This window comes from Cynara cardunculus, assembly GCF_001531365.2.
Source record: "Cynara cardunculus var. scolymus isolate 2C chromosome LG 3, CcrdV1, whole genome shotgun sequence".
Taxonomy (NCBI): Eukaryota; Viridiplantae; Streptophyta; class Magnoliopsida; order Asterales; family Asteraceae; genus Cynara; species Cynara cardunculus.
In genome coordinates this window covers 3,648,130-3,661,984 of record NC_037530.1, presented here as the reverse complement: position 1 = coordinate 3,661,984, position 13,855 = coordinate 3,648,130, and the positions used below count along the sequence as shown (strand labels likewise).

The window sequence follows — 13,855 nt, the reverse complement described above, 5'->3', positions numbered from 1 at the left end:
AGTTGTTTCTTATTCGTCTATACCTCGAGTTTGATGTAATTTGTACTTTTTTTCTTCAGATAAAAAATGTTGTGTTCATTTGAAGTTCCAAAAATATTGTTGTAGAAGTTAAGTTAATTTTTCCATTGTTTCTTAGAAACCTAACAATTTGTTTTACAAAAACTGAATACAAACGCAATTCTAATGGATCCTCTTCTCTGTTCAAGTCATAAAAAAGGTACAACTATTCAAACTCTAGCCTTGAAATTGGGATTAGAACCATTCGTGATCGATTGATCTTTCAGTATAGTTATGCGATCAATCCTTTTTTTCCATTTGCAAAGACAAAAAAAAACTATATCGAGTTGTTTAAACATTTAGAAAAACGACATACCCATAACTCGCATCACATTGGCTTGCATGACAACGATTAGAACAAAAAGTCAATATTGATTCAAAACACAAGTTCAAACCTTTTAAAACTCTACAACGCAAGTGTTCAATTTAACAGATCTCGGAACTAATTTTTTTTATCAGGGGATCCCTATAAAATTTGACAAAACTATGAGGGTGGTTTTTGTAATTTTTTTCGAATCTTTCAATTTCATCATGTGGCACGTGATTATCACGTGTTACCAGTCGGTGCTATCTATATAAATCACCTCAGTCATCGACTGTCACTCGCAAAAAGAAAAACAAAACCCTTAAAGAGATACAAAGCAAAAGAGATCGGAAAAAATGGGAGTGGAGAAGGAAGTGATCCAAGCCGGAACCGGTCCCAAGCCCGTCCCCGGCCAAAATGTCACCGTTCATTGTACCGGATATGGTAATTCCGATCTCTCCTTTCACCTGAATCGTAAAACCCTAATTTTACGCAAACATGAAGTGTCTAATTAGTAATAGATTTTGTACTATTATTATGTATTTTCTGATGTTGTTCTTCGATACAGAAATACTGGAGATCTGTCTCAAAATTTTTGTTTACTTGTAGATTGTTGTATTCTTATGTTTGTCGATTTTATATTTGTTCTTGAGGTTTGGGGAGAGTCTGCGGCCTGTCTCAGTTTTTTGGTTACTAGGAGAGTTATATGTTCAGATGTTTATTCTGATGTAAATTTTGAATTTTGTTAGTGGATTTCGATTACTAGCATGTATTTCTACTCTCAGGTTTATTCTGATTTTGTAAATTTTCAATTTTAATCGTGGTTTTAGGGAAAAATGGCGATCTGTCTCAAAAATTCTGGAGGTTAGAACTGTTGTAGCATTTTAGTCTGTATTTGTTCTTGATTTTCATCTGCTTTTGATTTATTTTTTGTTTAATGAATTCTCTGTTTGTAATATTAGCACCAAAGATCCAGGGCAGCAGCCGTTCACCTTCAAAATTGGCCAAGGCCAAGTTATTAAAGGTAATTTATTGCTGAATTCATATAATTTGTCTTGCTAAAATCATCAGATGGTACTGTCAGGTTTATACTATCTACTCCTTGTCCAGAAATGCTACAAATCAAAGAAACTTTTGCTTCATTTTTAGTTTATGGAATGGAGTAATCTTGTTATGGAAAGGTATTTAGGGTTAGAACAAGCATCTTCAACGATTTTCAACGAAAAAATTAAACTATATAAGTAGTTGTTGGATTCGAAAAGTTTGTTGCTTGCAGTTGTAAGAAAAAGTTGAAGAAATTCTCAAGCTGGCAATTTGGCAATAATCTGTTTGATACATCTTGGGTGATGATATGAAGTTACAAGTATATTATGTCTATGTGCTTATTGTGCGGTATTCTTGTATCAGTTGTGTAAAGTAATATGGATTTCCGTTTTCATGAGTGATACAACGACAAACTCCACTTAACCACCTTCCGCCTCTCTTCTTTTCTTCATTCCATTCATTCACCTCCACAGATGCTATCAAAAATGATTGTTTTTCGTAGGACTCATCATACTCTCTTGAATCCAAATATCTTCTGACTTTTTGAGATGCTTTGAAGGTTGTTAGATATAGCAAGAAATCAATGTCGATTAGTTCATGATTATACTTATAGTTATATTAATTTCTGGTTTGTCAAAGCTTCTGTGTTTGAACATTTGATGCTATTATGATTCAAAACAATTTGAGTGGACCATTCAAAGTTCAAATTTTTGCACGTGAAAGTTTTATGCCCCATTTTCTGTTGATGTGAAGTTCAAATTCGTATACTTTTCCATTGGTCAGGTTTTCGCATCAACATGTAACCTTGGATGTAGAGTTAGAAGTTCATGTTCTGTTTTCTGAAGTGTAGTTACTTATAACTTGAGTTACAACCTAGTTATCAGATATAATTGCAAAGTGGGAGAGCATAGGAGCTTAGTAACAGTTGTCATCTGCATTACGTGTTGGTTAATCGTAAGTTTGAAGCAACAAATGTGTTGCCATATCACGATGAATCATGAATAGGTGGATTCAAGAGGCACAATTTAATTTCTTCAAGACTCCAAGCCATAATCTTTTTGTTAAATTAGGTTTGGATTCTGTCTTGATGTTGATATTATCTGTTCAGCACGGATCTTAACTATTAGAAGCTGCAACCTTGTGAGTCTCTAATGACCCACCATAAGACTTCGCAGTGGAAGATATTGTCAAAAGTCATGGTGTTAGATGTAAAGTTGCACCCAAAAGGAGATGGAACCTGAAAATGATAATATTAGCGAACATGGAGGGGTTATTTTGATAATCTGTTTGATGGAAATAGTGAAGGGAGTGTAAAGGAACTTTGATTATTATTATGATGATAATGGAGGTGAAGGAAGCACCAAGAAAGATGAAAATTGGTAAAAATTAGGGCTTGATAGGATTCTTGAAGAGGTATGGAGAGTTGGAGACCCATTTAGTAGGCAGCCATAATCTATATAGAAAGTAGGTTATCTAGTGTTATCCTCGACACAATCAGGTGATTGGTAAGCAAAAGAAGAGTACAATAGGCCAAATCTAAAAGAATAAAAATATTTTTGCAGCATAAAGAAGTAATATTCAAGGATTCATGCTTCATAGATAAGTTGGATTTGCATATGGTATTTGTGAAATTAAATGAAGGCATATGACAAAGTATCAATTGAAAGGATGTAAAGTGCTCTTGAAAAATGAGGTCTCCATGATATATGTGAAGGTGATAGAAAATATGCATGATGAGATCGTAACAGGTGTGAAAGTATGTGGCAACAAGACACATGCTTTCTAGAGGCTTAACCCATGGCTTAATGTGTCTTTTTATCTTATTTATTTTTATCATGGACGAGTTCATAAAATAAGATGCAATACGATAAGTGTCTTTTTGAATAATTTGTGTTCTTAGAGCCTTGACTTTCTATGTTAGTCAAGTGCAACCACTCTAACTATGCGATCGGCGAAAGAATGCAACTAGTGCTCTAAAAGGCGACAGTTAAAGCTCGGAAATTGAATTACCTTTTAATGTTAATCACCTAATCGGGGATTGGACAGTTACTTAAATGAAAGCATAAGAAATAGATTTACATGTGAAGAACATGATGTTGTCTAGATTGTGTACCTGTTTTGTGAGACTAGAACCTATAACCTCCAAGGAGGTTGCGATCTACTTGTAACCTGGATACCACTAGGCCATTGGCCAGGGTTTTTGGAAACCGTTACGCGTAGTTTAGCCCGGTTTTTAACTTGCATGTGCCTTTTACGCTGCAGGTTGGGATGAAGGTGTATTGGGAATGCAATTGGGAGAAGTTGCTCGGTTAAGGGTAACGTTTCATATCATTTCATATGCTTTTATATTTTCAAATTCTTGTGATTCTTTTTGCAAAGAGAATAATTTGTTGCTTTTATTTAATGTTACAGTGCACACCTGACTATGCTTATGGTGCTGGTGGATTTCCTGCATGGGGTATCCAGCCTAACTCCGCTTTGGTCTTTGAGATCGAAGTTCTTCGTGCACAGTAGTAGATCGGTGCGTTAGTTCGTGAAATGGTATTTACTCAGGTGCTTAAACATGTGTTGGCATGCTATTATAAACTTCAAAAATACCGGTATAATTACATCTTATGCCCGACCGATGACTATTTTTGCATTTACTGTTCTCCGTTTGTTAATTTTTGAGACTTTGATTATTGCATCAGACTTGTAAAACCAAAACCTAGATGTGGCAAAGAATAAAAAACCACCATGGCTATCAATGATCCTTTGCGTAAGGAAAAAGAGAGTATTTTGGGATAATTTCTGCTCAATTAGAAAGGATCTATTTATACAGGGAAAAAGAGACCAACTATGGTTGATTTTGACACTACTACAACCCTGATTAACGACTCCTATGGTGTAGCTTGTTGACAAAGGTGCGGGGTGACTTTGCCCAAATACAAGACAGGTCCGAGGTTTGATCCCCAAAAAAATGACCCCTCACATTGGTGAGCTTCGAGGCAAATTCTGCGTGTGGGTTTTGACATTTTGTAATTTTGGGATGATATAATGTGGTTTGAATTTTTTGAAACCCACGCTCAATAGGGTCTTCTTTCTTCACAGATTCTGCTAAGCCCATTCCCTTGGTTGTGGTTTCGTTTGATAGTAGACAAGGACAGTGGGAATCTCATTAATCCATTCATGCGTGTTACTAGTTAGATGACGAGACATTTAACTACCTTAAGAGAGTCATAGTTGAATTTCTTGCCCGATAAGAAACGAGACCTGTTAGAAATTGTTCACTCGGTCTTCTAGAAAACTAGACTTGTACGACTATTCTTGAAAAAATAGGCGTGCCTCGGTTGGACTATTAAAATTTGCAGGCATACTCGGTCAATTAACTTTTTTCCGATACGCCTGGCCGACCTGTCATATTTTTCAATAAATAAAATTTTATATGTGATACTTTATTATTTCTTTTTATCAACAAAATATTTAGAATCCCATTTGGCCGGCTTTGGGTCCAAACTATTTTTCAAATATAATATATAATACTTGGTATGTCATGTCACAGATTCCATGTTTTGTGAAACTAATTTTTTCAAAGTCGTGTTTTTATGTCTTATTTAAGTTGGATTTTTTTTTTATGTATTTTAAATATAAGTTCTGTTTTCTTTTTAAAATGTAAAATATTTTTAAGCATCCATTGGTCGATAAAAAGGATTGAGTTTGATGTATTATGGTCTCAATACTTTGATTTAACCACAATAATGAATGGAACATTACATCTGTAGGTGAATGATGATCAATCATAATATTTCCTTAAACGTGAATTCAAACATCAATCCAACACTTTTATTATTATTTTGACTTGTTAATCCTCAATTTCAACATGTCATGCAAATTTTTTGAATGTAATGAACTGTTACATTTTAAAGCTCTAATACTGTAACATAGTCGAACCGATTCAATTGTTAAATTTGGACACGTCATCAATCAAATCATGACAGTAAAAAATATATTTAACTAGATAATGATATTATATAATTAATTAGATTAGGCATGGTATAAGGCGAGAATGGTGCATGGTGTTTTTCAAGACGTGGCATAAGATGATAATTTATATCTCATATATATATATATATATATATATATATATATATATATATATTATTTCATCTATAATAATATTAAGAGATTACATTCATATTTGAAGGAAAAAGATCATATAGATTATTATTATAAAAATAGTCTTTAATTAAATAAATATTCAAAATAGAACTTAGAAATATAATTTTACAAATTCATTTTAATCGTTAGTTAGTGATATTCATCAATTTATGAAACTATGAATTGATTAGACATCTATAAAAATGTAAAATCTAAATAAATAAACTAAAAAAATATTATATTTTGAAAAAAGCCACGTTTTGTAAACGTGTGCTGTAACTCCCCATGTTGAACCTTTTTAAACACTGATCATGATCCTAACATGTCATTTTCCGAATTTGGTATTCGGTGTCCTCATTCTTCCATCTTAACATGCCATTTTTTCAACATACATTATTAAAAATATTATTTAAAATATTTATACAGGTAAGATACTCGAATATTATTAATACAGTTCAATGATTTGTTTACAAATTAATCAAAAATAGAAATTGCTCTATGATTTGTTTGGAAATAAGAAAACCGATCACTTGATGATTGATTTGGGATCATTTTCTTGAAGCCATAGACATTCTTTAACACCAAAATACCACACAACCACAAGGGTGGTTCCAATTAGTTTGAGATTGGACTTCAAAAATCAAAAGTGTCTGGAGGTCCCAGGTTCAAATCCAAGAAGGGATAAAAATCCTTTTGTGGCCATGGAGGTTCAAATACGGTGACTCCGAGCTACCCGCAAAACAGGTGGTCGTCCTGATATTAGTCGGCTCGTATAACGAGTTGAATATCCTGGTTAATCAAAAAAAAAATCCCAATCACAAGTTCAAAACAAACACTCATATATAACTTATGGGCATACATAATCCCCGATATAGGAAGAAAATGGCCGAGTTTATTAACACAACAGGAAAAGCACATACGGAACATATCCGCATTATCTCACAAACGAGAACACGATCTCAAATAAAACACGTAGCGATGGCCAGTGGCTGTTTTCAGAATCGCAGTTCTAAGCATCAGTGCAGCCGAGGAGAGAGAGGAGCATGTCTTCATAATCTCCTCTAGTGTCCTTGGCAATGGCACGATCCAAAGGCACACTGTTCCTCCTTTCGTATTCCTCTTTTATGATTTTCAAGTCAACTTCAGCTCGAGTAGCAACAACCCGTGTCAATGCACCTTCATCTGTTCCTTGCTTGTTGATCGCTAGCCTTAGTACCTTCTCAAAGTACTTCTCAGAGTACGTCAAACACTCTATGGTTGCTCTTAGTAATGCAAGGAATTCGTCCTCCGAATCACCTTCTAAATCCTTCAAATCGGAATTGCATGAGATATTGGAACCCCGTTAGATTATTTTTCCAAAAGAACCACATATATGTAATCCATCAAATTACTTTTGAAAAAAGAGCCAGATACGTGGAGGCATCCCGTCAAATTATGCTTTAAAATAGCCAGATATGTGAGGCCCCATCAGATCCCTCTTCATAAGAGCCCTTGGGGATAGATGGGGCTCCAAGATATATTGAAGTGAAAAGGTTTAAGGGTTTGTTTGTTAGCAACTTAACGAGCTTAATGTGACTCACAACTTATTCGGTCAACTATACATGATTTTTTGGTAGTGACTTAATGATATAGAACATGACTTATTCTGTAAGCTTCTAGGGGAAGTTTTATGCAGAAAGCCAAACCTTTTCTAAACCCGCCTCTCCCAATTAAAAAAACATGCCATTCCATTTATGAAATTCCCCAAACAAAAACCTTCCAAATCTAGATAGATTAATCCATATAGACAGCTTTATCCGGAGGAAAGCACACCAAACCAAACATCCCCTAAGTTTAGCTGATGTAAGACAAAGTACTAAGACAAGTTTGTACTGGTACCTTGTCGATGTCGTTTCCAAACAGATTTTTGTATTGGTTCAGTGTTGCATTGATCTGTACTTTGCTCCTTGTGGCAAGGATTCTGATGACATCATCGTCGTTGTAACATTTGTCGCAGATCTTCTCGTGGAGCAACTTGGCTTCGGTTTTTGCAAGTGTCATGTTCACTTCACTTCCCTCATAACGGTAGCTGCTCACTAGAAGCAACAACAGCTACAACAACAACATTACAAGTCTAACTCATTTGCATTGTTTGACAACAACTATGTATTTTGAAATTTGAGCAACGATGTGATTCTCTGTGCATTACTTGTATGGGCATCATGGTTTTTTAAGAGGGTTGTACCTTTCGAAAGTCTCCGGTTGTGTGATAGGCAACATCCTCTTCCATGGATTTCTTATAGCAAGCATGATAAGCTTGCTTTGCCAGAAGCAGATCATGCGAAGATCTGGTACAAGCTATCTCCATAAGAACCTGATTACTTCTAGTCCATCTTTTTGTAGCTTCGTTGGCCAAATATGCATCACGTCCAGCTGGATCAAGTGTCCAAAGATGGACCAGCCTCTAAACAAAATCAAGAAAATAGGGAACATATTAGAAATTCTGATCGTGATGTTTGCCTGTTTGGTATAGATTTACTATGTAAGATTAAGATTAACCTCAAAGTCATTCGAGAGTTCCTTGTCGAGCGATTTAAGGAGATCTTCATTGTATGTTGAAGTATAAATTTCTCGAATTTGTTTCCGTTGTTCAGCATTACGGTGAGTTAAAATTGAAATGAGCAAACCCTCATTTGTTCCCCATCCTTCAAGATGACAAAATTGATCACTATACAATGATAATTCGATTCACATAAAGAGAGAAATGAGCATTAAGGATGCACTAGTCTTTTTGGTCAATTTCTATATATGCTCATACCCAAGTTTTGGTTCATCTAATCAGCAAAGGAAAAAAAATTATGAGAATCTCTGATAGGTTCTTTCTTGGAAAACTAAGAGCATCGTCAGAAACAGATTCAAGAATAATCGGCAAGAATGAGTGATAAGAAAACAGGGAAGTAAAACCAGAGATGGAGTCGAAATCTTAACATACAATCTACTCTAGCAAAAGGAGCTTAAAATAAAGAGGACAGAAGATCGGCTCAGTTAAGAGAGTTCAAAACAGAAAACAGTCATCTTTGCATTGTCCATGGTGGTTGGTGCTCAAAAACCAACGGAATAGTTGCAACACTCTATCCATTTCCCTAGTAGAATCCAGTTCTGAAAACATTTTTCAATCCACATGAGAGTATCGTTTGATTCAATATGATGTAGTAAAATTGAAATCATCAGATCACATTACATCACACGGATTGACTACTGTTTGAAGCAAATTACAAGATCAGGTTCATCATTACTTTCCGAAGACCAAATCAGACTTATTTCAACGCCATAGATGACAGATACACCTCTTTCTTCAGAAATTTCTCTGACAGACAGCTGAAAATGCAACATAAAACCGAACGATCCACACACACAAAGATAAAAGTAACGCACATGAAACGAAACAAAATCGGATGAAAAGCGTGATCCTAGATCTCGTGGATAACCTTACAAGATCAGACTTATATAAACTTGTTTCTTTCAGAAATTTATCCATAGACAGATTAAAATGGAACAGAACACTGAACGATCACACACAGACACACAGACACCAGATCAAGTTCAAATTCAGTAGATATCATCGACAAGATCTAATCAACAAAAAACAGTGTGAGATAGAAAGACACCTGAAAAGGCTTTACGGAGCTGCTCAACGTCGTCGGTGACGGAAGGAGCATGTGCCGGAACGGTGATCGTCGACATTTTTGTTCAGTGATAGTTTGGTTGCTTTCCTTTTACCAAACTCTTACTTATAAACAAACAATTTACCTCATCACAATTCAAGACTTATAATATTAATAAATTTGTATGTTATAATTTATAAATTAAATATATAATTTATAAAACAAAAAATAAAATAAAAGAAGCCATTTATTTCGCCACGTCTCAAGGAGGATGGGTATTGTTTTGGATTCATATGGCCGACAACAATTAGTTTTTGCTTTCTTCTTTTTAAAGATTTAAATGTTCGGGTACCGGATGAACATGACAAGAGCAAAAAATCTTATCTGATAAGAGTGATGATAAGAATGAAGAGTCTTACCCGGTAAGTGAGAGTGACGACTCTTACTCGGATAAGCGCAACTTACCAGGTAAATTGTAGCATATGATACATTTTGATGTACTACAATCTTACACAATAAAAATAAATTATAGTGTTTACTTCTAATGTTTTTATGTGAGCCCGGAAACACATTTTCAAATACGCCTGTCAGYGCAGCTCTTTTTGGAACGGTACGAGCAGACCACTTAAGCAGATACCTAGACTTCCATTTTGAACCACCAAGCAAGGTAGTTGTGTAGGCGGAATATAGTATCCTTCATCGGAATCAGAACAAACTGAAGGAACGAGATCACTTACTGGGTAAGCATTTAGGTAAACGGCCCCTAAGCTTTATTTAGATATTAATAAAAGAATAGTTTATATGTTATGAATTATTGTCTTGTGATTTACAATTTATAACATATTGTCTAAATTTTTTATACAAATCTTGAATGCATTATAATTTACGTATTATAGGGATGCAATATGAATTTATTTTAAAAAGAGACTTGAAGTTATAATACGTAAACACGTAATTAACTCTTGATAAAATCTGTATTTTGTTTCAATAAATGACAATTATTGTGGATTAAGTTTGTCAATATAAAAATGTTCGGATCGACAAAAATATGGAGGAAAACATATCAGTTATTTACCAAGTTAACGACTTAATTGATTATGCCCTGGATTTCAAGGTTATAAGAGGTCATATCAATTTCAAGTAGAGGTGGAACATAAATGAACTGGATCGGCAATACTGGAAGGGTTCAAAAGAATTTTATACTTAAAACCTTAATGGACTGTAGATGTTTCACTCTATAAAAAAAACCCAGGGGCCAAGGCTATGGCCATCCGTCCCTGATTTTAAGATCTTATAAAATTAGTGGAGATGTATACAAATACGATTAAACGAAAAAAGTTTTTAACTTATCGATTGGACATGGTTCAAACGCTTCTAGACCTCCAAATTAATTAACCCATGATAAAAATTAAAATAAATAAAAGTAAATTAGTATTTATCAATATTTTATAATTATTTTAACTTTGTCTTATCAATTAAATGTTGTTAAAATCATCGTATACTTACAAATGTTTTTGTATTTACATAAATCACCGTGTTAATAATCATTGACGGACCTACTTAGGTCATACGGTGGTACGTGCTATCGTATTATTTATCCGTCGAAGGGTAAAAAAAATTAGATTCGTGAAGTGCATAACCGTATTAATTTATTGTGTATCACCATATGTATTTTGAAACTACAATGAAAACAAGTTTTATTTGATAAAGTTAGTTTGAAATGCTTTTATTCCATCTCAGAGCCAAATTCAAACCTTATTAATATCATTTTATTAATCAAATAGTACGATCCGATTCTTATATTTGTCGGAAATGGTAGAGAAACAAAAGGTGTCGTTATCACGTTTCCAATCAGATCTGCGGCGTTTCCACTTTCCACGTCTCTATTGATGGGCACAAATATTTATATCTTATTCTTTTATGACTAAATTACATTTTTAGTACTTTTACTTTATACGAATTTGCATTTTGTGTCCGTAAAATAAAATAATTACGAATTTGATCTTTGTCTATGTGTTTTATAACACCTTTTTTAGCATTAAAGAAATTTGGGTAACTCATTTTACTCATAAGTAGTCATTTTAATCGACAAATATTATATATATAGAGTCATCAGTGACGGTAAAACACCCTTTTTTCGAGTCGGAAATACCACCGATTATTTTCTCTGACACCCCTACATTGTCGTTGCTCTTTCTCCAACCACCAAGCACCAGTTCTCCGACCACCATATCCCACATGGCCTTCGTAAATCCATCCAAACATAGAGTGATGCGTTACTTGCTAAACAAGTAATGCCATCTTGTTCAAGCCCTTGAGTGAAAACCTTATGCCGCTTAGCTAACCTCTTTGAATTTTCGCTTAGAAAACTCTCAACAAACACTTCATCTGAAAGGATTGAAGCTAGAAAATGTTGAGTTCGCGTGGAGATTAGTCCAAAACTTGACATCTTTCTCGCAGAACTCACAACACCATCATTATATGAATATAGAATGCCAACATGAAACCCTGGGAGCCCCATGTCTTTTGACAAGCTATAAATAATATGAACCAACTCGGGATTTATCTGGTTCGCGGGATCTTGCTCCATTTCTTACAAGACTTCTGAGAAAGAGATGAAGCCAGGTGCGTTGAAGACGGTGGCCGCATAAATTTCATCACATACTAGAAAATGTGTTCATTTGGAAGTCTTTAAGTTGAGGTTAACCAAATCATTTGACAACTAGCTAGACTCGTTTGTTGGTCTCATCCAAAAACGGTAAACTAATTGAATTGATGTTTGGAATTAATGAGCAATGTTTGGTCCAAATTCTTGCACGTGATTTGAATTATAAATTTTGATGTGTACATATCTGAACCTTCATTTTCATGCATACACATATATACATATATATACTATAAGGGTATTCGCGCAATATAGCGAGATACATCATCATTTTAGTACTTCGTTTTTTTTTTGTCTCTGTTAATATAATACGGTTTATGTGGTTTTGAGAAATATATATTGTTTTTATTTTTGAATAAAAATAAATTTGAAGATATCATAATTTTTTTTTAAAAAAATATGAGCATTAATATAAAATTAACTATTTAAAAGTTTTCTTTTTATTATACAATTTATTTAATTCAAATTTTTATTATAATTTAATTTAGGTCTAATAACAAAGTAATTTATTTTTGATTTAACAATATATATACTATCTTATAAAACATTTGACTAAAACTCTTAAAAATTCTTAAATTTCATCTCTATCCTATTTCATCGCCAACAAAAACCCAATTCCCTTCCTAAACGATTTCATCCCTAAACGATTTCATCGGTTCCAGATTAGATTTCATCGGTTCCAGATTACGATTGAGATAATCGACTCCAACAGAATTTAGAGATGCGTATATATTTGACATATTTTCAATCCATTAGCGTCAATCCAGAATTAGAGGAGGTAATCTATTTCTTTTTTTCTTTAGCCAACTTTTTTGTTCAAGAACAGATTCAAAAACCCTAATTCGCACCATTGCAGAGAGATCTCGTGCGGGCACAATTGAGGTATCCGTTCGTAATCGCAGCTACTGGAAAAGATTGCAGTTTACAGGTTCATATTCGTTTTTTATTCCTGTTTAATTTAATTTCTATAGTTTCTAATTGAACACAACATATTGCATTTGGATGGATTTTGGATTGTTATCGTCGTTTTCGTTGTTATATCTGGAAGTTTAGGGTTTGGCGGTATATATAAAAATATGTATATGATGGTATATACATCTACAGAGCTTAAACTAATACTGCACAGGTGTAATCAAACAAATGCCCACGCCTTTATACTATGTTCAATTATAACCAATATCAAAAACATAGCAGTTCAGAAATGAGCAAAACAGTAAACGAAATTTTTTATTCATGATAGAAACCAAACCATAACTACTACCTTGGTCTTCTTCTTTAGATTTCATCTACCTAAAACAACACTCCTTCAAAACATTAATGTAAAGGAATAGTGCTAGCAGCTTAAGGCAACTAATACCTTGGTGTTCTTTAGATTGTCCCTTCACCCCATTAATGCAGGAATGATGCTAGAAGCTTAAGGCGTGCACTCTACATCACAAAACATGTTTATTTGGTTAATTTATAGAATTTAGTTTATGAATAACATGTAATAATAAAAATGATTAAAATATCTTTTATTTGAGTTTCTTTTTTCTTAATTTATCTATACTATATTATAAATTATTTAACAAAAACTCTTAAAACTATTTTTTATGCATAAAGTACTTTATATTGATGCATATTACTTAAAATTCAAGATTACAAATAAATTATACATAAGTACAACTTATTAAAGCTTTATGTTTGAATTCGTGTAACTAACTACGGATAAACATAATCAAATAAAAGATAAACATATCACTTTAAAATATAAAAAATATAATATATAATTAGAATAATTATCGAGTTCTAACAAATAATTAACTATTATCTTTATAAGAAAATTATCTATACTATATTATAAAGTATTTGATAAAAACTCTTAAAAACCACTTTTTATGCGTAAAGTACTGTTTATTAATGCATATTACTTAAAACTCAATATTACAAGCAGATTTTGCGTAAGTACAACTTATTAAAGCTACATATCTGAATTCGTGTAACTAACTGCAGATAAACATAATC

General features: G+C 33.4%; 3 protein-coding genes across 3 annotated transcripts; 1 reads left to right on the top strand and 2 right to left on the bottom strand.

The window, feature by feature from the left end:
* The first annotated feature begins 644 nt into the window (after positions 1–644).
* On the top strand, positions 645–4,174 carry LOC112510139 (peptidyl-prolyl cis-trans isomerase FKBP12). The gene is made up of 5 exons (XM_025115446.1): positions 645–805; positions 1,192–1,225; positions 1,324–1,385; positions 3,668–3,720; positions 3,818–4,174. The coding sequence occupies exons 1-5, from the start codon at positions 718–720 to the stop codon at positions 3,917–3,919; spliced, it is 339 nt and encodes a 112-aa protein (XP_024971214.1). The 5' UTR covers positions 645–717; the 3' UTR covers positions 3,920–4,174.
* A 2,188-nt stretch (positions 4,175–6,362) lies between these two features.
* LOC112509335 (annexin D1) lies at positions 6,363–9,344 on the bottom strand. Its single transcript, XM_025114243.1, has 5 exons — positions 9,190–9,344; positions 8,081–8,226; positions 7,767–7,985; positions 7,421–7,633; positions 6,363–6,848 (listed from the first exon to the last, which is right to left on the bottom strand). Exons 1-5 carry the CDS (start codon positions 9,263–9,265, stop codon positions 6,552–6,554), a joined length of 951 nt encoding a protein of 316 aa, XP_024970011.1. The 5' UTR covers positions 9,266–9,344; the 3' UTR covers positions 6,363–6,551.
* A 2,018-nt stretch (positions 9,345–11,362) lies between these two features.
* LOC112508627 (1-aminocyclopropane-1-carboxylate synthase-like) lies at positions 11,363–11,776 on the bottom strand. Its single transcript, XM_025113299.1, has one exon. It carries the CDS (start codon positions 11,774–11,776, stop codon positions 11,363–11,365), a length of 414 nt encoding a protein of 137 aa, XP_024969067.1.
* Positions 11,777–13,855: the final 2,079 nt, after the last annotated feature.

What these genes read in the sequence shown, in the direction of transcription:
- LOC112510139 (XM_025115446.1), top strand. Translation starts at nt 718, where the DNA reads ATGGGAGTGGAGAAGGAAGTGATCCAAGCCGGAACCGGTCCCAAGCCC. An exon ending in CGTTCATTGTACCGGATATG is followed by an intron (nt 806 to 1,191) that starts GTAATTCCGATC and finishes TCGTGGTTTTAG; the next exon opens with GGAAAAATGGCGATCTGTCT. An exon ending in GAGAAGTTGCTCGGTTAAGG is followed by an intron (nt 3,721 to 3,817) that starts GTAACGTTTCAT and finishes TTAATGTTACAG; the next exon opens with TGCACACCTGACTATGCTTA.
- LOC112509335 (XM_025114243.1), bottom strand. Translation starts at nt 9,265, where the DNA reads ATGTCGACGATCACCGTTCCGGCACATGCTCCTTCCGTCACCGACGAC. An exon ending in GCTCCGTAAAGCCTTTTCAG is followed by an intron (nt 8,227 to 9,189) that starts GTGTCTTTCTAT and finishes GTCATCTTGAAG; the next exon opens with GATGGGGAACAAATGAGGGT. An exon ending in CAACCGGAGACTTTCGAAAG is followed by an intron (nt 7,634 to 7,766) that starts GTACAACCCTCT and finishes TTGTTGTTGTAG; the next exon opens with CTGTTGTTGCTTCTAGTGAG.
- LOC112508627 (XM_025113299.1), bottom strand. Translation starts at nt 11,776, where the DNA reads ATGGAGCAAGATCCCGCGAACCAGATAAATCCCGAGTTGGTTCATATT.